At 28.9% G+C, this 27,040-nt stretch overlaps 1 protein-coding gene across 3 annotated transcripts in view; it reads right to left on the bottom strand.

The window, feature by feature from the left end:
• The window catches only part of LOC142224564 (octopamine receptor beta-3R-like), a 99,044-nt gene that overhangs the window by 41,643 nt on the left and 30,361 nt on the right, over positions 1–27,040 (bottom strand). For all 3 annotated transcript variants that reach the window (XM_075294364.1, XM_075294396.1, XM_075294425.1), the window contains exons 3-6: positions 23,036–23,236; positions 10,239–10,514; positions 9,988–10,159; positions 1,264–3,784 (exon numbers count right to left, since the gene is read on the bottom strand). In XM_075294364.1, the coding sequence (XP_075150479.1) occupies positions 1,264–3,784; positions 9,988–10,159; positions 10,239–10,514; positions 23,036–23,236 (3,170 nt within the window). The remainder of the gene's footprint in view (positions 1–1,263; positions 3,785–9,987; positions 10,160–10,238; positions 10,515–23,035; positions 23,237–27,040) is intronic.

Genomic DNA, 27,040 nt, shown 5'->3' with positions numbered 1-27,040 from the left:
TTTTGCTCCGCATCGATTTGTTCCGATTGTTCATTGAAGACATTTATGTCCAACAAAATATCGGGAGTATTGTAGCGACTTGAGGAATCCACACTGTCACCAAAAAGTCTAGCCAAATAGACATCGGAATCGGTGTCACTATGTTGCCTGGACTTGAGCTCATGTTTACGTTCCTTGAGGCCACCATTATAGCTGTGGGAAAGTTTTCTATTTCTGGATCTCTTAAAGAGTTGCGATCGACTGGGTTTAATTTCACCCGAAGTGGCCGAAGATGCAGTTTCTTTTCCAAAGAGAAACATTCGTTGCTAGATTCGTTTGGTTTTGGCCAATAGCGATTTCAGATTGAAGCCTTTACTACTGCCACTAGTCCCTCCTCTTTGGGTGTAGAATGCACCGATCCCTCTTTCAAGGCATCCAATTGTTTGCGTTTATTCTTCAATTCCTGATGTTAAAGTACCTCTGGCGTTTGAATTTTGAACACATCGTATAAAAATTGCGATTTCTAGAGACCCAAGTAGTCAAATCGAGAGATCGGTCTATGTGGGGGATATACCAAAACTTGGACTGATAAGTACTATTTTCGGTACAACTATTTGTGGACCTAAAATACCTCTAGATTTTGAAGTTCATGCAAATCGTAAAAAAATTGCGACTTTAGAAGCCCAGGTATTCAAATCGGGAAATCGGTCTATATAGGGGCTATACCAAAACTTGGGCCGATGCATACCATCTTCGGCACTGCTATTTCTGGGCCTAAAATACTTCTGGCGTTTGATTTTCAAGCACGTTGTATAAAAATTGCGACTTCTTGAAGCCCAAGAACTCAAATCGGGAAATCGTTCTATATAGGGGCTATACCAAAATTTCGACAGATGTACACCATATTCAGGACAGCTATTTGTGGGCGCAAAATACCTAAAGATTTTGAATTTCAATGAAAACACACAAAATTGTCCAAGACAAATCCGTATTTTTAGTAGATGACAGTGATGGCAAATATTGAAATTACTACGTAATTTTGTTACGGGGAGGAACGATCTGTACAAAAGGAACGATAAATCCGAAACACTACGATGAACGATTTTTCTCCAAGACTAATGTTAATGCATGATTTTGTCCTCCCACATCTTAATTACAATTAATTTTAATAGAATAAAATAAGATTTTGATTCATTAAGGCAACAGATTCCTCACATGCAATGACTCATATTTTTTTTAAATACAAAGTACTTCCAAAAAACCAAATACTTTGACCGTACTTACTTGCTGAACTTGTTGACACTCTACCCATGGGTATATAACTGCGACTATCACTATTTTCCTGGGAAAAATTTATGACATTAACATCGTAGGTAACTACGGAGGCCTGTCTTTTTCGTATAGTTTGTATGCCTTCATAACCGGTAAGGAGGGAGCTGCGTTTACGCCCACTTCTTCCGCCACCACCACCGCCGTTGATAGTCGTTGTTGTGATGGTAGTTTCCGGTTCACTATCATGTCGTTGATATAAAGGTGATGCTAAGTCTTTCTCCTCTCCTGCTAAAGAGCCTGGTGGACTACCACCACCACCGCCTCCACCACCACTACGCATTGATGTGGGCGATAGAGTGGAGTCTAAAATAATTTCCGGTTTTGGCGAAATATTGGAGGTGGCCTGTGAAGTAGGTCCCATGGCTGATAACTGTTGCTGCTGTTGTTGTTGTTGCTGGCTGGATTGTTGACTGGCAACAGCAGGTGCAGGTACAGCCAATGTGGCGAACACATCCAACGAAATCGTTGAGTTATCACTGACCACAAAATGATTTGTAGTAGGTGTGGTTAGTGGGAAATTTGAGTGGAGCGTTGTAGCCGCGCTAGCTGGTGGTGATAGGAAATACACATTAATGCTATTCCCACCCACCATACTGGGGGTGGCCGAAAACGAGGTAGGCTGATGCATAGATGCATTCGGTGATTTACTAAGAGGCAGGTTAATGGCCGAATTGAAATTCGGTGTTATAGGTGGTGACATTAGGAAATTGCAGCTATTTTTATTAACCAAAATCTGGTCACTAAGAGTACTCATACGCTGCTTAATGGACTCTTTACGTAGATTGGTATTCATGCCGGTGGCTGGATCACTGGATTTATGCGATTTTTCAGGGGAATCCTTGTGAAACGATTGCTCGGTGGATGGAAAACTAAGGGAACGAAATAATTCCACTAGCTCTGAACTGGATTTTTGGGAACTTTGAGATTTTTCCGGTATGGTGGAATTGGTATCGGATCTAAGGATTTCCGGTATGGAGGCATCCATTAGAGAGGAGGGTGATAGCGAAGGTGGTGGGGTGCATGGGATCATAGGAGATTCATTGGAGGTTATATCCTTCAAGAAAGACAAATCATCTGGTCCTACTTCCTGTATGGTATTGGCTCCCAAATCGATTAGTTGGATTAGGGTATTGGAATGCGATGTTGTTATGATTTCACCTTGGCAGCGATTTTGCTCCGCATCCATTTGTTCCGATTGTTCATTGAGGACATTTATGTCCAATAAAATATCGGGAGTATTGTAGCGACTTGAGGAATCCACACTATCACCAAAAAGTCTAGGCAAATAGACATCGGAATCGGTGTCGCTATGTTGCCTGGATCTGAGCTCATGTTTACGTTCCTTGATGCCGCCATTATAGCTGTGGGAAAGTTTTCGATTTCTCGACCTCTTGAAGAGCTGCGACCGACTGGGTTTAATTTCATCTGAAGTGGCCTGATGTCGTTTCTTTTCCAAGGAGAAACATTCAGTGCTAGAACGTTTGGTTTTGGCCAATAGCGATTTCAGATTGAAGCCTTTACTACTGCCACTAGTTCCTCCTCCCTCCTCTTTGGGTGTAGAATGCACCGATCCCTCTTTCAAGGCTTCCAACTGTTTTCGTTTGTTCTTCAACTCCTGATCATCTCTCTTTAGGAACTCTGAATCACTGGCAGCGAAAGGTTTCTTTCCTCCCACCCCATCTGCTGTTTGTGCTCCTCCCAACTGACTACGATAACGATTCTCACCATTTTTCATGCGTATAAAATCAGTCTCACTCAATGCGGGATATTTATGACCTCCAAAGAAATCTGGACCTTGGCTCTGCTGCCTGTCATCGTGCTGTTTATCCTGCTGTTTCTTAAAATACAAATAATTATCTTCGATGAGACGTTTTAGCTCCTTGTTATCCTCCGATAGGGGTATAAGGGTCGTTGGAGCGGCAGTTTGTTTTAATTTTATTAAATAATCGTTGCACTCACTATCATCGCTCGTAGCTAAACCACTACCACCGCCAATCTCACCACTCCCACTGCCACCAAATATGCTATGATATTGCTCAGAATCACAACCATTTCGATAGAAATTCGAACTTTGCCTTTGTTGCAGCGAATCCATGCTAGAGGGTGAAACATTTGCAAATTGCTTTGCCCCACCGGCGCTGCCATTTGTCACCATCATGGTGTTTGGTATTGGTATGGCTATCGTTTCATGATGCTCCTGCTGCAAGTCATTTACGTTATCCTGCCAAATTTGGGGATTATATTGCAAGATATCTTTATTGGTACAGGGTACCTGTAATTGCTGTTGCGTGGTCGCTGCATAGTGCAGAGCAATCATTGATGGTGCACTATCCGTGTGGGTGACCTTTTCATAGCGTTCCTGTTCGAGATCACGTAAATCTATACTGCTACGGCTGAGTCTTCGTGGTGGCGGTGATGGCACCCTCAACTCATCGCATTCATCCTTGTCATCGTCATCGGTTTGTGGTATTTCCTGCGTGAGAAAAAGGAAGAAATTGAGATTTAATTGTTTTAATCGAATAATTTTCGGGGAAGGAAAAGTGATTGGGTTCCAATTGGTTCACCCTCAAAGACAGCTACTAACGGAAAATTTGTTGTTTATCTCTATCGAGGCAATGTCGAGACCAGAATTTTGAAAGGAGACACATCTAAAGCAATGCTGCTATGGCGGCGATGAGATTGAAGATTTTGGGAGAATGGTTAGAGACAAGAACGACGATAAACCCTTAAAGGATAATAGGAGAGAAGGTGGGTTTAGTGGAACGAATGATGCTACATTTCTCGATCGTTTGCCTCAGGTGGCCATGACCGCCGAGTGTGACTTTATGGTGCCAGAAAAACGGAGTCGGTAGAATTGCGGCCATGAGATTGAAGGTTTTGAGAGAATGGTTGGAAACAAAGACGACAATGAACCCTTAAAGGATAATGAACCCTTAAAGGTAAGAAGGTGGGTTTCGTCGCACTAAATCCACCTTCTTACCTATTATGATGATACAATCCTTGATCGTATAGCTCAGGTAGTCATGACTGCCGAGTGCGTCTTTCTGACGCCAGAAAAACGGTCCCGGTAGAATAGGGAATGGGAACTGAGTGTTGACGTTGTGGACTCAGATACCGAGATCCTATTCCGAGTACCGACAACAGTCATGTAGGTGGAATTGTTCCCGATAACGGAATGAGTTGAATAGCTCAGAAATATGACGGGGCCGAAAAACGTGAAAAGTCTCAGGATTGCCGGAGAGTGATGAAAGCAATGGCAAGAATATGGTGGGAATCGCATCGTATGGGTGATCCAAATTTTCAATAGAAATAAAATGTTGAAAAAATTTTCAATAGAAATAAAATGTTGAAAAAATTTTCAATAGAAATACAATTTTGACAAAAGTTTCAAAAGAAATCACATTTTTAGAAAATTTTCTATAGAAATGAAATTTTTACAAAATTTTTTATAGAAATAAAATTTTTGACAAAATTTTCAATAGAAAACAATTTGGACAAAATTTTCTATAGAAATAAAACTTGGACAAAATTCTCTATAGAAATAAAACTTGGATAAAATTTTCTATAGAAATACAATTTTGATAAAATTTTTTATAGAAATATAATTTTGCCAAATTTTCTATAGAAATAAAATTTTATTCTGATTATTAATTTTGTTCGGCTTGAGGTCATAGAAACAATCGATTATTGATTTGTTTTAATATTTATTTCCAATATTTCGGTTAGTGCCACTAACCATCTTCTGGGATTTTGTATCTACATAAATTACAAAAATTAAATTACTTTTAATGTTCACAAATCACAATATTATTTTAGATATAATATATTGAAAATAACTAACGTGAGTTCGTGTGATGCTGTTCGTTCTGCAAGCCACCGTACACTAAGCTTCGTTTGTGTCGATGCTTGTTTATGATGTGTCGATACATTCTGACAAATTTTGACAAAATTTTCTAGAGAAATAAAATTTTGACAAAATTTTCTCTAGAAATAAAATTTTTAGAAAATTTTTTATAGAAATAAAACTGTAACAAATTTTTTTCTAGAAATAAAATTTTGACAAAATTTTCTATAGAAATAAAATTTTTAAAAAATTTTCTATAAAAATAGAATTTTGACAAAATTTTCTGTAGAAGTAAAATTTTAACAACATTTTCTATAGAAATAAAATTTTAACAAAATTTTCTCTAGAAATAAAATTTTGACAAAATTTTCTGTAGAAGTAAAATTTTAACAACATTTTCTATAGAAATACAATTTTAACAAAATTTTCTCTAGAAATAAAATTTTGAAAAAATTTTCTATAAAAATAAGTTTTTGACAAAATTTTCGGTCGAAATAAAATTTTTACAAAATTTTTTTATGGAAATAAAATTTTAACAAAATTTTCTATAGAAATAAAATTTTAACAAAATTTTCTATAGAAATAAAATTTTGACAAAATCTTCTAAAAAAATAATTTTTTACAAAATTTTCTATAGAAATAAAATATTGGCAAAATTTTCTGTAGAAATACATTTTCGACAAAATTTTCTGTAGAAATAAATTTTTGACAAAATTTTCTATAGAAATAAAATATTGACAAAATTTTCTGTAGAAATACATTTTCGACAAAATTTTCTTTAGAAATAAAATTTTGAGAAAATTTTCTATAGAAATAAATTTTTGACAAAATCTTCCATAGAAATAAAATTTTGACAAAAATTTTCATGGAAATAAAATTTTGAAAAAATTTTCTATAGAAATAAAATTTTGCCAAATTTTCTATAGAAATAAAATTTTTACAAAATTTTCTATAGAAATAAAATTTTGACAAAATTTTCTTTAGAAATAAAATTTTTACAAAATTTTTTATAGAAATAAAACTTCAACAAAATTTTCAACAGAAATAAAATTTTTGACAAAATTTTGTATAGAAATAAAATTTTTGACAACATTTTCTATAGAAATAAAATTCTTACAAAATTTTGTATAGAAATAAAATTTTTACAAAATGTTTTATAGAAATAAAATTTTAACAAAATTTTCTCTAGAAATAAAATTTTAACAAAATTTTCTCTAGAAATAAAATTTTTGACAAAATTTTCTATAGAAATAAAATTTTTACAAAATTTTCTACAGAAATACAATTTTGACAAAATGTTCTCTAGAAATAAAATTTTCACAAAATTTTTTATAGAAATAAAATTTTAAAAAAATTTTACTCTAGAAATAAAATTTTGAAAAATTTTTCTATAAAAACAAATTTTTGACAAAATTTTCGATAGAATTAAAATTTTTTTATGGAAATAAATTTTGACAAAATTTTCTATAGAAATAAAATTTTGACAACAGTCATGTAGGTGGAATTGTTCCCGATAACGGAATGAGTTGAATAGCTCAGAAATATGACGGGGCCGAAAAACGTGAAAAGTCTCAGGATTGCCGGAGAGTGATGAAAGCAATGGCAAGAATATGGTGGGAATCGCATCGTATGGGTGATCCAAATTTTCAATAGAAATAAAATGTTGAAAAAATTTTCAATAGAAATAAAATGTTGAAAAAATTTTCAATAGAAATACAATTTTGACAAAAGTTTCAAAAGAAATCACATTTTTAGAAAATCTTCTATAGAAATTAAATTTTTACAAAATTTTTTATAGAAATAAAATTTTTGACAAAATTTTCAATAGAAAACAATTTGGACAAAATTTTCTATAGAAATAAACCTTGGACAAAATTCTCTATAGAAATAAAACTTGGATAAAATTTTCTATAGAAATACAATTTTGATAAAATTTTTTATAGAAATAAAATTTTGCCAAATTTTCTATAGAAATAAAATTTTGACAAAATTTTCTATAGAAATAAAATTTTGACAAAATTTTCTCTAGAAATAAAATTTTTAGAAATTTTTTTATAGAAATAAAACTGTAACAAATTTTTTTCTAGAAATAAAATTTTGACAAAATTTTCTATAGAAATAAAATTTTTAAAAAATTTTCTATAAAAATAAAATTTTGACAAAATTTTCTGTAGAAGAAAAATTTTAACAACATTTTCTATAGAAATAAAATTTTAACAAAATTTTCTCTAGAAATAAAATTTTGACAAAATTTTCTGTAGAAGTAAAATTTTAACAACATTTTCTATAGAAATACAATTTTAACAAAATTTTCTCTAGAAATAAAATTTTGAAAAAATTTTCTATTATTTTTTTTATTATCTATATTTTCTATTATTATCTATATTAGCAAAATTTTCTATAGAAATACATTTTCGACAAAATTTTCTTTAGAAATAAATTTTTGACAAAATTTTCTATAGAAATAAAATATTGACAAAATTTTCTGTAGAAATACATTTTCGACAAAATTTTCTTTAGAAATAAAATTTTGAGAAAATTTTCTATAGAAATAAAATTTTGACAAAATCTTCCATAGAAATAAAATTTTGACAAAAATTTTCATGGAAATAAAATTTTGAAAAAATTTTCTATAGAAATAAAATTTTGCCAAATTTTCTATAGAAATACAATTTTTACAAAATTTTCTATAGAAATAAAATTTTGACAAAATTTTCTTTAGAAATAAAATTTTTACAAAAATTTTTATAGAAATAAAACTTCAACAAAATGTTCAACAGAAATAAAATTTTTGACAAAATTTTGTATGGAAATAAAATTTTTGACAACATTTTCTATAGAAATAAAATTTTTACAAAATTTTGTATAGAAATAAAATTTTTACAAAATGTTTTATAGAAATAAAATTTTAACAAAATTTTCTCTAGAAATAAAATTTTAACAAAATTTTCTATAGAAATAAAATTTTTGACAAAATTTTCTATAGAAATAAAATTTTTACAAAATTTTCTACAGAAATACAATTTTGACAAAATTTTCTCTAGAAATAAAATTTTCATAAAATTTTTTATAGAAATAAAATTTTAAAAAAATTTTACTCTAGAAATAAAATTTTGAAAAATTTTTCTATAAAAACAAATTTTTGACAAAATTTTCGATAGAATTAAAATTTTTTTATGGAAATAAATTTTGACAAAATATTCTATAGAAATAAAATTTTGACAAAATCTTCTAACAAAATAATTTTTGACAAAATTTTCTATAGAAATAAAATATTGACAACATTTTCTGTAGAAACACATTTTCGACAAAATTTTCTTTAGAAATAAAATTTTGACAAAATTTTCTTTAGAAATAAAATTTTGACAAAATTTTCTATAGAAATAAAATTTTGACAAGATCTTCCACAGAAATAAAATTTTGACCAAATTGTCTATAGAAATAAAATTTGGACAATATTTTCTATAGAAATAAATTTGCGACAACATTTCCTATAGAAATAAAATTTGAACAAAATTTTCTATAGAAATAAAATTTGCATAAAATTTTCTATAGAAATAAAATTTTTGACAAAATTTTCTAAAATTTGGCAAAATTTTCTGTTCTAATAAAATTTTGACAAAATTTTCTATAGAAATAAAATTTTGACAAAATTGTCTATAAAAATAAATTTTTGACCAAATTTTCGATAGAAATAAAATTTGAAAAAAATTTTATAGAAATAAAAATTTAACAAAATTTTCTAAAGAAATAAAATTTTGACAAAATTTTCTATAGAAGTAAAATTTTGACAAAATCTTCTAAAGAAAATAACTTTTGACAAAATTTTCTATAGGAATAAAATTTTGACAAAATTTTCTATAGAAATACATTTTTGACAACATTTTCTTTAGAAATAAAATTCTGACAAAATTTTCTATAGAAATAAAATTTTGACAAAATCTTCTAAAAAATAATTTTTGACAAAATTTTCTATAGAAATAAAATATTGACAACATTTTCTGTAGAAATACATTTTCGACAAAATTTTCTTTAGAAATAAAATTTTGACAAAATTTTCTATAGAAATAAAATTTTGACAAAATTTTCTATAGAAATAAATTTTTGACAAATAAATTTTTCTATAAAAATAAAATTTTGAGAATAAAATTGTTACGAAATTTTTTATAGAAATAAAAATTTAACAAAATTTCAATAGAAATAAAATTTTGACAAAATTTTCTATAGAAATAAAATTTTGACAAAATCTTCTAAAGAAAATAATTTTTGACAAAATTTTCTATAAAAATAAAATTTTGACAAAATTTTCTATAAAAATAAAATTTTGACAAAATTTTGTATAGAAATACATTTTTGACAAAATTTTCTTTAGAAATAATATTTTGACAAAATTTTCTATAGAAATAAAATTTTGACAAAATTTTCTATAAAAATAAATTTTTGACGAATAAATTTTTCTATAAAAATAAAATTTTGTCAATAAAATTTTTACAAAATATTTTATAGAAATAAAAATTTAACAAAATTTCTATAGAAATAAAATTTTGACAAAATTTTCTATAGAAATAAAATTTTGACAAAATCTTCTAAAGAAAATAATTTTTGACAAAATTTTCTATAGAAATAAAATTTTGACAAAAATTTTCATAGAAATAAAATTTTGACAAAAATTTACATAAAAATAAAATTTTGACAAAAATTTCCATAGAAATAAAATTTTGACAAAATTGTCTATAGAAATAAAAATTGATTATTATGCTTCAATTCCAAAACCATAAATAATGCCTCCTATACAAAATATGCTTAAAATTTTTCATATCTTTTGAACTTACCTCAAAATGACTTATGGCACTATGAGTCTCTTCTCTCGTTAGGGTTAATTCACATTCACTGGGATGTAAGTAGTTGAGATTTGTGGGCTGTTGGGTATGACCCATATGTACACTATTCAGCAAAATATTTGAACTAGTGCGGCTTAAGGCTTTACGTTGTCTTACCGCTTCTCTGTAAATGTAAAAAAAAACACATTCGTCGAATTTCGCCAATCATCAATCTTCAAGTGTCGAATGGCCCCTATACTCACTTGTATATCCTAAAATACATCACCAACATTACAATACCCGGTATCCAAAAACTCACCGAACTGGATATTAGGGCATAGGCTTTATTAACCACAAAGGAACATTGATCAGGATTCAGAGATATCTCCTTTAAATGTTCGGCCGTTGTATACCAACCCAAAAATATGGGGGTAAATGAAATAAGGGCTGGTAAAATCCATACATTGGCCAACATAAAGCAGACAGTTTTGTGCGTCATATTAAGGGGATATTCTAAGGGGCGTACAATGGCGTAATATCTGAAACAAAAAGAAAGAAAATGTTGTAGTTAGGATTTTTTCCATATAAGGAGATTTTATTCCTAGTTAACTTGTTTTAACTTATAAATGACTAAGTGTCCAGGGGAACCTTTACACCCTGCAGATAATAAGAAATTGTTTATATATTTCTCCCAAAATAATTACTTAACAATTTTTTCTACATTATATCTGTCAACTTCATATTTAAATATGTGTGTTTGTATTCCTATTCCTATCCCGTTCTTATAAGAATCTATTAATTATCTCAGTTGACGGCATTGTTTTAGTCAACAAAAACTATAGTTGAGCATAAAGTGTTAGTTTCCTGTTTTTCACATTAACATTTCCGTTTCCTTTATTTATATTGGGAAACCCCACTCTAGTTAGTATCAGGGGAACTTAAACAAATACAACAACATTTGTTATTACTCTTAAAGAAAGATTGAGAGGGAAAGAGAGATGGAGAAAGTTGAAGTTAAATAACATAGAGAAATACTGCGACCTCTATCGAATAAGTTTTATAAAGTTCACACCGTATGGGATATATAATGGTCTATATAGATTCATGTCCTGCCACGAGGTTTGCCTTTATTTCGGGATTAGAGAAATTCCTCATTAGCATCTTTACACTTTTGCATGTGGTATCACAATGGACTGAATAGTCTAAGTGAGCCTGAATCTTAATCGGGCTGCCACTTTAACCTAACCTTAACCTAACCTACACTTTTGCATGCGTTTGAAACAATTGTCGAAACACTTTTGCCACTCTAATTGAAGTATCTCCAAAATATGCATTCTGACCTCTCATTTTATTTTTTTTTGTACGTACGGGGATAAATAGAAGTCATTCGGTACCAAGTCAGGACTGATCGGCGCATGACCCATCAAATCGATATTTCGAGTGCTCATAAATGCAATTGTTTGAGCTGATATGTGAGAGCTCGCATTCACAGATTTTTTTTTTCAAATTAACCCTCTAATGTCCCATTTTTTTTTTTGCCAGCTGATTAAATATTCAATGTTAACGATACAAAATCAAGAACACGACACAAGAAAAATTTATACGGTAAAATTCAGTGTATGCTGCAAAGCCCCTTGAATAGTTTTAACTAAGGGCGTTTTCGATTCGCAAAAAATATGTTGCCTTGGTGTTACACTACTTTTTCCCTAATTGACATTTCGGCCAAATGATAGTGTAATTCTAAAGTTATTATTAATTTATAATATTGTGAGGTATAAAGTATCCAAAATCTATGACAGTGTCCTTGATATCTTGCAATCAATTTCGAGAATGTTGCACTTTTTTCCCAATCGAAATCGCCATAAGTTTTCTGTTTATTTTACCCATTTTTGTTGGGTTAAGGTGTGTTTTACTAAAAGCTTCTTCATTTAACGAAGCCCGCCTAATGGCGGGATTGGGCATTAGAGGGTTAAAGTTTTAATTGAATTTTAAAAGTACAAAATCGATATTCTTTGGGATGCGAGTGTTTATACCCTAATAATAACTTTGAATCGCCAAAAATCGTAACTCTCATTTAGTAGTCCTTACTGATATATGGTAGTCTCAGCCGAATGCGTTTTGATGAATTTCTCAAATGTCATTTTTTTATTTGTTTCAAATTAAAACTAAAAACAGCGGAATTTTATGCTACATCGTAGCATAAAACAAAAAGCACCCGTTTTGTATCAGGCAATCGAAGATATGATACATGTGTGGATATGTTCTGGAACTAGTTTTATTAACTCCAACATGGATACATGTACCCCAGAACTTTCTAATTTTATTTGTTAATATCCATATAATAGTGGCCTATTTTTAATGTAATGTAACATTATGTACTCTGGACACAACTTTGTGCAGAGCAATCAGCTCGGAGCAACCAGTGATTTAGTTCTGCCGTTTAAGAAGCTACATTTCAGAGACGAATGCAGTTGGATGTGGAAAATCTTACTAAATCTGCACGATTTTATCAATGTGTTCACACCACGAATGTTCAATTACTGATATCCATAAAAAATTACAAAATATCTTTGATGCTGCTGAAATCAGGTACATAATGACCAACAAAATAACAGGGTTGCAGCAACCCTGTTACATGTTCACCGTCAAAAAAATTTTTTTGCTCTAAGAATCTGGGTGTGGATACATTTTGATGCAATAAATAGAGATTCTAGACAAAAATTGTTATCTACTAATTACATACATTTAGCGTGTTTAGAATTATTTGAACCACTATAACTATATGTAAATAAAATAAAATAAAATAAAATATAATATTTAACGGTGAAGTAATTGATTTTTAAATATATTTTTAATTCGGTCATGAGTATTATTTAGGTTGGGCAACACAAACGAATGATAAAGGTAGTCACAACCAATATCGTCGGCACACCCAACCAACACCATATGTGGTATTAGTTGTGTTGACCGAATCATTCGGGTGACACAACTGCCAACTGATAGTAGCTGCAACTGCCAAAAGGAGGTTGGCAATAAATTCGGTTGTCACAACTAATCTATATTCTCTGTGTACCGACCGACTCAGAATAATCTTCTGAGTCGATCTAGGTGTCCGTCCGTCCATAGGTTAGGTTAGGTGGCAGCCCGATGTATCACGCTCACTTAGACTATTCAGTCCATTGTGATACCACATTGGTGAACTTCTCTCTTATCACTGAGTGCTGCCCGATTCCATGTTAAGCTCAAGGGACCTCCTTTTTATAGCCGAGTCCAAACGGCGTTCCACATTGCAGTGAAACCACTTAGAGAAGCTTTAAACCCTCAGAAATGTCACCAGCATTACTGAGGTGGGATAATCCACCGCTGAAAAACTTTTTGGTGTTCGGTCGAAGCAGGAATCGAACCCACGACCTTGTGTATGCAAGACGGGCATGCTAACCATTGCACCACGGTGGCTCTCTCCGTCCGTCCATGCATTTGTTATTCGCAGAATTCCGGTCGCAATTACCCAGAAGGCGACGAGATAGACAAATGGTGTCTTCGGCAAAAACACTCAGGGTGGGCTTCTGATTCGATATAGCCATGTCCGTCTGTGCGTCGGTCTGTGAACTCTTTTTTGTCGCAGTTATAGTCCAATCGACTTCAAATTTGGCATAAGTATGTGTTTTGGCTCAGAATAGAACCCTATTGATTTTGAAAGAAATCGGTTAAGATTTAGATATAGCTCCCATATATATTTAAGTCTATATTGCCCGATATGGACTTAAAAGGCCCCAGAAGTCATAGTTTCATCCTAATTTGCTTAAAATTTTGCACAAGAAAAAACAAAATTAGTACTATAGTCAAGTGTGCCAAAATTTATTGAAGTCCGTTCAGATTTAGATATAGCTCCCATATATATCTTTCGGCCGATATGGACTAATATTGTCTCAGAAGCCAGAGTTTTACCCCAATTTTGCACTAGGAGTATAATAATAGTGTAGTCAAGTGTGCCAAATTTTATTGAAATCGGTTCAGATTTAGATATAGCTCCCATATATATGTTTTTCTGATTTCGACAAAAATGGTCCAAATACTAACACACCAATTGTAGATATCCAATTTTAAAAAATTTTCTATAGAAATACAATTTTCACAAAATTTTCTATTGAAATAAATTTTTGACAACATTTGCTATAGAAATAAAATTGTGACAAAATTTTTTATAGAAATATAATGTTGACAAGATTTTCTATAGAAATAAAATTTTGACAAAATGTTTTTAAGTTGTTTGGTAGAATTTTATTCAAATTTTGGTAGATTATTTTTGGCACGAGTGCCAACTGTGGTCACATTGTAGTTCTTTACTAACTGATGGGAGCCACCGTGGTGCAATGGTTAGCATGCCCGCCTTGCATACACAAGGTCGTGGGTTCGATTTCTGCTTCGACCGAACACCAAAAAGTTTTTCAGAGGTGGATTATCCCACCTCAGTAATGCTGGTGACATTTCTGAGGGTTTCAAAGCTTTTCTAAGTGGTTTCACTGCAATGGGAACGCCGTTCGGACTCGGCTATAAAAAGGAGGTCCTTTGTCATTGAGCTTAACATGGAATCGGGCAGCACTCAGTGATAAGACAGAAGTTCACCAATGTGGTATAACAATGGACTGAATAGTCTAAGTGAGCCTGATACGTCGGGCTGCCACCTAACCTAACCTAACCTAACCCATCCCACCTCAATAATGCTGGTGACATTTCTGAGTGATTCAAAGCTTCTCTTAGTGGTTTCACTGCGATGTTCGAACTCGGCTATAAAAAGTAGGTCCCTTGTCATTGAGCTTAACATGGAATCGGGCAGCACTCAGTGATAAGAGAGAAGTTCACCAATGTGGTATCACAATGGACTGAATAACAGGTTGGCTGATAAGTCCCCGGTCTAACAAAGAAAAACACATTTTTTGTCAAAATTCGTTTTTATTATTCAACATAGTTCCCTTCAAGAGCGATACAACGATTATAACGACCTTCCAATTTTTTGATACCATTTTGGTAGTACTCCTTCGGTTTTGCCTCAAAATAGGCCTCAGTTTCGACGATCACCTTTTCATTGTAGCCAAATTTTTTCCCTGCGAGCATCCTTTTGAGGTCTGAGAACAAAAAAATTCGCTGGGGGCCAGATCTGGAGAATACGGTGGGTGGGGAAGCAATTCGAAGCCCAATTCATGAAGTTTTGCCATCGTTCTCAATGACTTGTGGCACGGTGCGTTGTCTTGGTGGAACAACACTTTTTTCTTCTTCATATGGGGCCGTTTTGCCGCGATTTCGACCTTCAAACGCTCCAATTATGCCATATAATAGTCAAGATAATCGATAAAAATTATTCCATGGGCATCCCAAAAAAGCAGAGGCCATTACTTTGCCAGCGGACTTTTGAGTTTTTCCACGCTTCGGAGACGGTTCACCGGTCGCTGTCCACTCAGCCGACTGTCGATTGGACTCAGAAGTGTAGTGATGGAGCCATGTTTCATCCATTGTCACATGTCGACGGAAAAACTCGGGTGTATTACGAGTTAACAGCTGCAAACACCGCACAGAATCATCAACACGTTGTTGTTTTTGGTCAAATGTGAGCTCGCGCGGCACCCATTTTGCACAGAGCTTCCGCATACCCAAATATTGATGAATGATATGACCAACACGTTCCTTTGATATCTTTAAGGCCTCTGCTATCTCGATCAACTTCATTTTAGGTCATTCAAAATCATTTTGTGGATTTTTTTGATGTTTTCGACGGTAACCACCTCTTTCGGTCGTCCACTGAGTTCACCGTCCTCCGTGCTCATTTCACCACGCTTGAATTTTTCAATTATTGTTGATTTCCCTGGGGCAGAGTCCGGAAACTCATTATCGAACCAAGTTTTTTCCACCGTATTTTTCCCCTTCAGAAAACAGTATTTTATCAAAACACGAAATTCCTTTTTTTCCATTTTTTTTACAATAACAAAAGTTGCTTCACAAAAGACCCTCTATCTCACAAACTAATATACTTACATACGTCAAATTTTGACACGAATCATTTGAAGGTTGGTACTATAAAAAATAATATGCATTTAATACTATCGACGCCATCTATGTGTCAGACCGGGGACTTATCAGCCAACCTGTTAGTCTAAGTGAGCCTGATACATCGGGCTACCACGTAACCTAACCTTACTAACTGATCGTCATCACAACCAGAGCAGGAATATGATTACCTCAAACATGTTTCAATAGCAAAATGTTATTTTTGGACAGTGAACATGAACCTGTTTGTCGCAACGATGTTATATTCCCGAATATTATGTATCTGATTTCGGCAATCATATTTATGTTTGCAAAAAAAAAAAAACAACACAAAAATGTTCCATGTTCACCGTCCAAAAATAATATGTTGTTCTTAAAACATGTTCTCTGCATGCAAATTTGGCACAAAGTAATTTAAGTTACCACCCTTCAACATTTCATCGAAATCGGATCAGATTTGGAATGGCTCCCATATACATGTTTCGCCCGGTTTGTAAAAAAATGTCCCCCTAATAACTTTATTTTTTTTACCACAATGCTCTCATTTATTAACCGATCTGGCTCACATGTAGCACAATGTAACCGTTTGTAATATCAGCCAAATTTTTCCCATACAAATATTACCCACACTAATTGAGCGATTTTCTCCGTAAGTGTAGAATCAAATATAGCTCCTAATATTATGTGTGTCTGCTCATATTAAGTTACAGCTCCTTTAGCTTTCTTAGATGGGGCTTATCTCCGAACCTCATTTTTCAATGATACCTCACAATTGCTTACGTTTATTAGGATAGGGGTGGTTTTAGCGTATGATATAGTCAGACTCCCTAATAAAATGTACATATTTAACTTCAAATTGATAGCGAATCTATTATACGCCCGCTTATAACCCCATACTATGGTGTATTCATCCGTAATCTCTATCGAATAACAACTGGTTGATCAAAGTCTATATTTTTACGTAAATCCCCTTTTAAATACACTTTCGCTAGTAGACGGATGATACCTTTGACAAATCAAATTATACAAAAAACAAAACAGATCCCAACAAACCCAAAGTGGATCTCCCAAGTATGCTAGAATGAATTAACATAACAATCCTTTACAATGTAAACTAAAATAAAAACTGAGAAGGTTGGCAAAAGCTTTTTGTCTTACTTTTTGCATGCATTGTCCTTGTGTTTCCAACTAAACATCAAGAGTTTTGCATAACAATGATGAGAGCAATGTTACCAGATACCAGGATAGTAGATTGAATAGGTGCTCATTTCATCCCAGAGGGAATTTTTGTAATGCAATAAGCTTTGTAGTGAGTCTTGTACTCGTATGCGGTGAAAGGTATCAAGAGAGAGAAGAAAGAGTATCAACAACATTCATTGGTATTTAATCTCTTTAGGATATAAAGAAGAGTTTGGGTGTGGGTGCGGGTATGTGATTTCATACGGAAGTGTGTAATTTATTTTGGGGAATATTTAAGAAAAATTAAAGTTCTAAAGAAAAATACAAAAATAAATAAAGTTAGAATAACTCGACTATATGATGTTCTACTCTATTTCTATTGAAATTTTATGCACTCAAAAAAAGTTTACTTGGTTCCGAAGATTTCGACCTTCCCTTAAGGATTTTGATATTTTGGTCAGAATCTGAGCCAAAGATGTGGCTTCTATAAAAAAAGATTTTTTTTCGCGACGTATATGGCTTTAAATCTAGAATAAATAAAATTAAAATTAGAATTCAGTTCTCATTTATCGAATTTTCATTCTGTTTTCATGGTATATTATGTTACCAAAGCTATTCACGTACAACCAATTCCAGTTTAAAAATCCAAATTATGGATAGGTTCGGTTAGGATAGGTACAGTGGCAGCCCGATATTTCAGGCTCACATAGACTATTCAGTACATCGTGATACCACAGTGGTGAATGGATACTTCAAAGTACAAAATCATTTCTTAATTCCGAAAAAAAGCTTTAAACCAAATATGCTAAATCAAAACAAAATAAGTCTTAGCCTATATTTGAAACGATTTTATCTTAAATCTAAAGATTCTATATTTCAGTTAATTTAAGTAAGCTTACTTTAAATCAAAAATCTGTTTCTTTAATTTAAGGAAAATTTGCCTTAGTTCAAGAACATGCGACTTTATGACGGACGCAAATTTATACAATTTTTGTTCTAAATTTAATGAAAAAATATTTGCAGCAAAGATTATAAATTTTATTTTAATTGAAATTTCATTATTTTAAAGAAATTTGTCCTTAATAGTGTGTAAATTGCACATCCTAAAATTGAAATTGCGTAATCTGTAATATTTCAGGCGGATCGGATGAAATGTGCTCTTCCAAGAGGTCGCGGAAGTCAAAATTTGGGGTTATACACAAAATTGGTGTGATATAGGCCATTTGCAATACATCAAGTTAAATTTATAGAAAATTTTGTCAAAATTTTATTTCTATACAAAACATTCTCAAAATTTTATTTTTATAGAACATTTTCTAAACATTTTATTTCTATAGCAAATTTTCTCTAAATGTTATTTCTATAGAAATTTTTCTTAAAATTTTATATCTATAAAATTTTTTTCGAAATTTTATTTCTATAGACAATTTTGTCAAAATTTTATTGCTATAGAAAATTTTGTAAAATTTTATTTCTATAGAAAATTTTGTCAAAATTGTATTTCTATAGAAAATTTTGTCAAATTTTTATTTCTATATAACATTTTCCAAAAATTTTATTTCTATAGCAAATTTTCTCAAGATTTTATTGATATGGAAAAATTTCTCAAAATTTTATTTCTATCGAAATTTTTCTTAAAATTTTATTTCTATAGAAAATTTTGTCAAAATTTTATTTCTATAGAACATTTTGTCAAAATTTTGTTTCTATGGAATATTTTTTACAAATTTTATTTCTTTGGCAAATTTTCTCAAGATTTTATTTATATGGCAAATTTTCTTAAAATTTTGTATCTATAGAAATTTTTCTCAATTTTTTTTTATAGAAAATTTTGTCAAAATGTTATTTCTATAGAAAATTTTGTCAAATTTTTATTTCTATATAACGTTTTCTAAAGATTTTATTTTTATAGCAAATTTCTCAAGATTTTATTTATATGGAAAAAATTCTCAACATTTTATTTCTATAGAAATTTTTCTTAAAATTTTATATCTATAGAAAATTTTTTCGATATTTTTTTATATAGAAAATTTTGTCAAAATTTCTATAGAAAATTTTGTCAAATTTTTATTTCTATATAACATTTTCTAAAGATTTTATTTTTATAGCAAATTTTCTGAAGATTTTATTTATATGGAAAAAATTCTCAACATTTTATTTCTATAGAATTTTTTTTTAAATTTTATTTCTATAGAAACTTTGCTCGAAATTTTATTTCTATAGAAAATTTTGTCAAAATTTTATTTCTATAGAACATTTTCTAAAAATTTTAGCAAATTTTCTCAAGATATTATTTATTTGGAAAATTTTCTTAAAATTTTATTTCTATACAATTTTTTCTTAAAAATTTTATATCTATAAAAATTTTTCTTGAAATTTTATTTATATAGAAAATTTTGTCAAAATTTTATTTCTATAGAAAATTTTCTCAAAATTTCATTATTAAAGAAATTTTTCTCAAATTTTTATTTTTATAGAACATTTTCTAAAGATATTATTTCTATAGCAAATTTTCTGAAGATTTTATTTATCTGGAAAAAATTCTCAACATTTTATTTCTATAGAATTTTTTTTTTTTTTAATTTTATTTCCATAGAAACTTTGCTCGAAATTTTATTTCTATAGAAAATTTTGTCAAAATTTTATTTCTATAGAACATTTTCTAAAAATTTTAGCAAATTTTCTCAAGATATTATTTATTTGGAAAATTTTCTTAAAATTTTATTTCTATACAAATTTTTCTTAAAAATTTTATACCTATAAAAATTTTTCTTGAAATTTTATTTATATAGAAAATTTTGTCAAAATTTTATTTCTATAGAACATTTTCTCAAAATGTCATTATTAAAGAAATTTTTCTCAAATTTTTATTTTTATAGAACATTTTCTAAAGATTTTATTTCTATAGCAAATTTTTTGAAGATTTTATTTATCTGGAAAAAATTCTCAACATTTTATTTCTATAGATTTTTTTTTTTTTTAATTTTATTTCCATAGAAACTTTGCTCGAAATTTTATTTCTATAGAAAATTTTGTCAAAATTTTATTTCTATAGAACATTTTCTAAAAATTTTAGCAAATTTTCTCAAGTTATCATTTATATGGAAAATTTTCTCAAAATTTATTTCTATACAAATTTTTCTTGAAAATTTTATATGTATAAAAATTTTTCTTGAAATTTTATTTATATAGAAAATTTTGTCAAAATTTTATTTCTATAGAAAATTTTCTCAAAATTTCATTAATATAGAAATTTTTCTCAAAATTTTATTTTTATAGAACATTTTCTAAAAATTTTATTTCTATAGAAAATTTTCTCAAGATTTTCCTTTTATGAAAATTTTTTCAACATTTTATTTGTACATAAACTTTTCTTAAAATTTTATATCTATAGAAAATTTTCTCGAAATTTTATTTCTATAGAAATTTTGTCAATATTTTATTTCTATAGAAAATTTTCTCAAATTTTATTTCTATAGAACATTTTCTAAAAGTTTTATTTCTATAGCAAATTTTCTCAAGATTTTATTTTTATGAAAATTTTCTCAAAATTTTGTTTTTATATAAATTTTTCTTAAAATTTTATTTCTATAGAAATTTTGTCAAAATTTTATTTCCATAGAAAATTTCGTCAAAATTTTATTTATATAGAAAATTTTCTCAAAATTTTATTTCTATATAAAATTTTCTCAAAATTTTATTTCTATAGAAAATTTTCTCAAAATTTTCATTTCTATAGAAATTTTTCTCAAAATTTTATTTTTATAGAACATTTTCTAAAAATTTTATTTCTATAGAAAATTTTCTCAAGATTTTCCTTTTATGAAAATGTTCTCAAAATTTTATTTTTATAGAAATTTTTCTTAAAATTTTGTATCTATAGAAATTTTTCTTAAAATATTATATCTATAGAAAATTTTCTCGAAAATTTATTTCTATACAAATTTTGTCAATATTTTATTTCTATAGAAAATTTTCTCAAAATTTTATTTCCATAGAAAATTTTCTCAAAATTTTATTTCTATGAACATTCTCTAAAAATTTTATTTCTATAGCAAATTTTCTCAAAATTTTATTTTTATAAAAATTTTCCCTAAATTTTATTTTTATAGAAATTTTTTCTTAAAATTTTATTTCTATAGAAAATTTTCTCAAAATTTTATTTATATAGAAAATTTTTTACATTGATATCCGGCTTATGCCGAAATAAACTCGAAACAAACATATCTCTTTTCCTATGCCACTGGAAATAAACCCAGCCATGTGAATTCAAATCGATGATTTGACAGTGGCATAGGAAAAGAGATATGTTTGTTTCGAGTTTATTTCGGCATAAGCCGGCTATCAATGTAAAACCTTTTTTCGGAGGGTTCAAGTGTGGTTTTTGTTGGGTTTAATAAACTGCCTGAATTTATTCTGATAATTGGTTGATAGTTTTGCTGCAAGTAGAGGATGCTGATGAGGAATGTGGTAATTCCGAAACGTGCGTCCATCCAACCATCTTGCAGTCTATAGGGCTTTGCCCAAATAAATTTGACAAACATTCTTTTCCTCTGTTGGTTAAGCTACTCTTGTAGTTTAGTCAATGTATGGTTTTAAGCTGAAATAAAAAATCAACAACAATGCTTAAAGAACAAAACCAACAATAACAAAACAAAACAAATGGAAAAAGAAGAGGAGGCACGCTCAAAATAAACCCAGCCATGTGAATTCAAATCGATGATTTGACAGTGGCATAGGAAAAGAGATATGTTTGTTTCGAGTTTATTTCGGCATAAGCCGGCTATCAATGTAAAACCTTTTTTCGGAGGGTTCAAGTGTGGTTTTTGTTGGGTTTAATAAACTGCCTGAATTTATTCTGATAATTGGTTGATAGTTTTGCTGCAAGTAGAGGATGCTGATGAGGAATGTGGTAATTCCGAAACGTGCGTCCATCCAACCATCTTGCAGTCTATAGGGCTTTGCCCAAATAAATTTGACAAACATTCTTTTCCTCTGTTGGTTAAGCTACTCTTGTAGTTTAGTCAATGTATGGTTTTAAGCTGAAATAAAAAAACAACAACAATGCTTAAAGAACAAAACCAACAATAACAAAACAAAACATATAGAAAATTTTGTCAACATTTTATTTATATAGCCAATTTTGTCAAAATTTTATTTCTATAAAAAATTTTGTCAAAATTTTATTTCTATAAAAAATTTTGTCAAAATTTTATTTCTATAAAAAATTTTGACAAAATTTTATTTCTATAGAAAAGTTTGTCAAAATTTTATTTCTATAGAAATTTTCGTCAAATTTATATTTCTATAGAAAATTTTTATTTCTTGCTTGTTTTGTTCGGTTTGTTCGGAAGTTAGCATAATTGCAACAGACGGACGGACGGGCAGACTTTGCTACATCAACTCAGAATTTCACCACGACCCAGATTATATATAGTTTTATTAGATTTGAGACCAATTATTTTAACTAAATGCAAAAGTCCAAAGATTCAATATTTTAGTTAATTTAGCGATTTTTTATTTAAATAAAAAATGTTTTTATTTACTTCAAGGAAATTTTTGCCATACAAAACTAACAGGTGGAGGCAAATTTCGAAGATTTGTACCCTTAATATGATGAAAAAAAAGATTAAAGCAAATATTGTGAACTTTCTTTTAATTAAAATATAAAAACATAGTTTATATTATTAAAATAGTTTTAATTTGTTTTTTTTTTTTTAATTTTGATGTCATTTTATGATTCGCTTTTCCTGTTTTTACACCAATCGCATGAATTTTATCCCCTACCTCTTGATTGTGTGTTTGTGTGTATGAAGTACCTTTTGTATAGCCGACTTACCTGTCCACTGAGATACAGCACAAATGCAAAATACTGGCTGTTGAAAAATAAACATCGAGACTGTTGTAAACATTACACATGAAAGGACCGAACATCCATTTGCCACCGGACAATTCTACCGATGCATTAAATGTCATAGCACATAGGGCAACCAGCATATCCGCCATGGCCAATGACACGACAAAATAATTTGTAATGACCCTGCAAAGAGAAAACAACAAAAACAAACAAATGAAAGAAAATCAGTACATTGGACGTGTAAAAGAAAGAACAGAAAACACACACACACACAAACATCAGTCTTGATTAAGTATTCTTTTTCCGGCTGTCATGTGTGTGTGCCATGTGGCATATGTGTAAATTGCTATGACATCGAAAACAAATGGAAAAAAGGACATGTTGAAGAAAACCTAATAGCAAGTGAGGTATATGTTGACACTGTGTCGCAGGTGTCCTAGAATTAATAAAATCCTTATTAACGCAGAGTGGAAAACAATCTCGACCATTACGTACAATCTAAATGTGTCTTTATGAAAGAATATAAGGAAAGTTTTCGTTTTTTATACCTTTCGCCAGAGGAAGGCGGGAATTTTTATTTGTCATACAGAGCACTTGGCGTTATCATTAAGGATGTGTTAGAAATGCCACAGAAAGTGTCATTCTCAAAAACAAAAAGGGCAATTTTTTGTAAAATAAATTCTTAGAGAACAGTTAACCAGTGGCACAAAAAGTCTCATTTATACTTTTTGTGCCATTTGTACTGAATAGAGACACTTTTTGGAGAACATGTCTCTTCAAAAGTAGTGGTTTATTAATTTATTTATAATATCGACAATTTATTTGAGTGTATAAAAATCCCTTGAGACAAGGGAAACTTTGATAGTATGGCTTAAAACAAAAATTACAATTTTTAAAGTTATTTACAGAAAATTTATATATTTATAGAAACTTTAATCATTTTATTTTTATAGAAAGATTTGTCAAAAATTTATTTCTTTATAAAATTTTGTTAAAATTTTCACTCTTATAGAAAATTTTGTCGAAATTTTCATATGTATAGAAAATTTTGTCGAAATTTTCATATATATAGAAAATTTTGTCAATTTTATTAAAATTTTATTTCTATAGAAAATTTTGTTTCTATAGAAAATTTTGTCAAAATTTTATTTCTATAGAAAATTTTGCCAAATTTTTATTTCTATAGAAAATTTTGTCAAAATTTTATTTCTATAGAAAATTTTATTAAAATTTTTTTTCTATAGAAAATTTTGTCAAAATTTTATTTCTAAGAAAATTTTGTCAAAATTTTATTTCTATAGAAATGTTTGTCAAAATTTTAATTTTATAGAAAATCTTGCCAAATTTTATTTCTATAGAACATATTGTCAAAATTTTATTTTTACAGAAAATTTTGTCAAAATTTTATTTCTATAGAAAATTTTATCAAAATTTTATTTCTAAAAAAAATTTTGTCAAATTTTAATTCTATAGAACATTTTATCAACATGATAGTATGGCTTAAAACAAAAATTACAATTTTTAAAGTTATTTACAGAAAATTTATATATTTATAGAAACTTTAATCATTTTATTTTTATAGAAAGATTTGTCGAAAATTTATTTCTTTATAAAATTTTGTTAAAATTTTCACTCTTATAGAAAATTTTGTCGAAATTTTTATATGTATAGAAAATTTTCATATATATAGTAAATTTTGTCAATTTTATTAAAATTTTATTTCTATAGAAAATTTTGTCAAAATTTTGTTTCTATAGAAAATTTTGTCAAAATTTTATTTCTATAGAAAATTTTGCCAAATTTTTATTTCTATAGAAAATTTTGTCAAAATTTTATTTCTATAGAAAATTTTATTAAAATTTTATTTCTATAGAAAATTTTGTCAAAATTTTATTTCTAAGAAAATTTTGTCAAAATTTTATTTCTATAGAAATGTTTGTCAAAATTTTAATTTTATAGAAAATCTTGTCAAATTTTATTTCTATAGAACATATTGTGAAAATTTTATTTTTACAGAAAATTTTGTCAAAATTTTATTTCTATAGAAAATTTTATCAAAATTTTATTTCTAAAAAAAATTTTGTCAAATTTTAATTCTATAGAACATTTTATCAACATTTTATTTCTATAGAAGATTTTGAAAATTTGATTTCTATAGAAAATGTTGCCAACATTTTATTTCTATAGAAAATTTTGTAAAAATTTTATTTCTATAGAAAATTTTGTCAAAATTTTATTTTTATAGAAAATTTTGTCAAAATTTTATTTCTATAGAAAATTTTGTCAAAATTTTATTTCTATAGAAAATTTTGCCAAATTTTTATTTCTATAGAAAATTTTGTCAAAATTTTATTTCTATACAAAATTTTATTAAAATTTTATTTCTATAGAAAATTTTGTCAACATTTTAATTTTATAGAAAATCTTGTCAAATTTTATTTCTATAGAACATATTTTCAAAATTTTATTTTTACAGAAAATTTTGTCAAAATTTTATTTTCATAGAAAATTTTATCAAAATTTTATTTCTAAAAAAAATTTTGTCAAATTTTAATTCTATAGAACATTTTATCAACATTTTATTTCTATAGAAGATTTTGAAAATTGGATTTCTATAGAAAATGTTGCCAACATTTTGTTTCTATAGAAAATTTTGTAAAAATTTTATTTCTATAGAAAATTTTGTCAAAATTTTATTTCTATAGAAAATTTTGTCAAAATTTTATTTCTATAGAAAATTTGTCAAAATTTTAATTCTTTAGAAAATCTTGTCAAATTTTAATTCTATAGAACATTTTATCAACATTTTATTTCTATAGAAGATTTTGAAAATTTGATTTCGATAGAAAATGTTGCCAACATTTTATTTCTATAGAAAATTTTGTCAAAATTTTATTTCTTTAGAATATTTTGTCAAAATTTTATTTCTATAGAAAAATTTGTCAAAATTTTATTTCTATAGAAAATGTTGCCAAATTGTATTTCTATAGAAAATTTTATATCTGTAGGGAATGTTGCCAAAATTGTTACATCTAGAGAAAATTGCGTCAAAACTGTATTTCTATAGAAAATTTTGTCAAATGTTATTTCTGTAGAAAATTTTGAAAATTTTATTTCTATAGAAAATGTTGACAAATTTTTATTTTTATAGAAGTTTTTGTCAACATTTTATTTCTATAGAAAATTTTATCAACATTTGATTTCTATAGAAATTTTTGTTTTTAAATTTGATTTCTATAGAAAATGTTACCAAAATTTTATTTCTATAGAAAATTTTGTCAAAATTGTATTTCTTTAGAATATTTTGTCAAAATTTTATTTTTATAGAAAAATTTGTCAAAATTTTATTTCTATAGAAAATGTTGCCAAAACTGTATTTCTATAGAAATTTTTGTCAACATTTTATTTCTATAGAAAATTTTATTTCTGTAGAGAATGTTGCCAAACTTGTTACATCTATAGAAAATTGCGTCAAAATTGTATTTCTATAGAAAATTTTGTCAAATGTTATTTCTATAGAAAATTTAGTCAAATATTCCCCACAGTCGATTAATACGAGCGAGGAGCGAACTTTAAAAAAAATATTCATATAATCTCATGTGTAGAAAATTTTATTTGTGCATAGGTATGTACACAATATTTATACCCTTGCGCCACACTGTGGAACAGGGTATTATAAGTTAGTGCATATGTTTGTAACACCCAGAAGGAGACGAGATAGACACATGGTGTCTTTGGCAATAATGCTCAGGGTGGGTCCCTGAGTCGATATAACCATGTCCGTCTGTCCGTCCGTCCGTCCGTCCGTCCGTCCGTCCGTCCGTCCGTCCGTCCGTCCGTCCGTCTGTCTGTGAACACATTTTTGTGATCAAAGTCTAGGTCGCAATTTAAGTCCAATCGCCTTCAAATTTGGCACATGTTCCTACTTTGGGTCAGAATAGAACCCTATTGATTTTGGAAGAAATCGGTTCAGATTTAGATATAGCT

This window comes from Haematobia irritans, chromosome 1 (genome assembly GCF_050003625.1).
Source record: "Haematobia irritans isolate KBUSLIRL chromosome 1, ASM5000362v1, whole genome shotgun sequence".
In the NCBI taxonomy this organism is placed as follows: Eukaryota; Metazoa; Arthropoda; class Insecta; order Diptera; family Muscidae; genus Haematobia; species Haematobia irritans.
The sequence above is the reverse complement of the archived record's forward strand: the minus strand, read 5'-3'. Positions and strand labels throughout refer to the sequence as shown.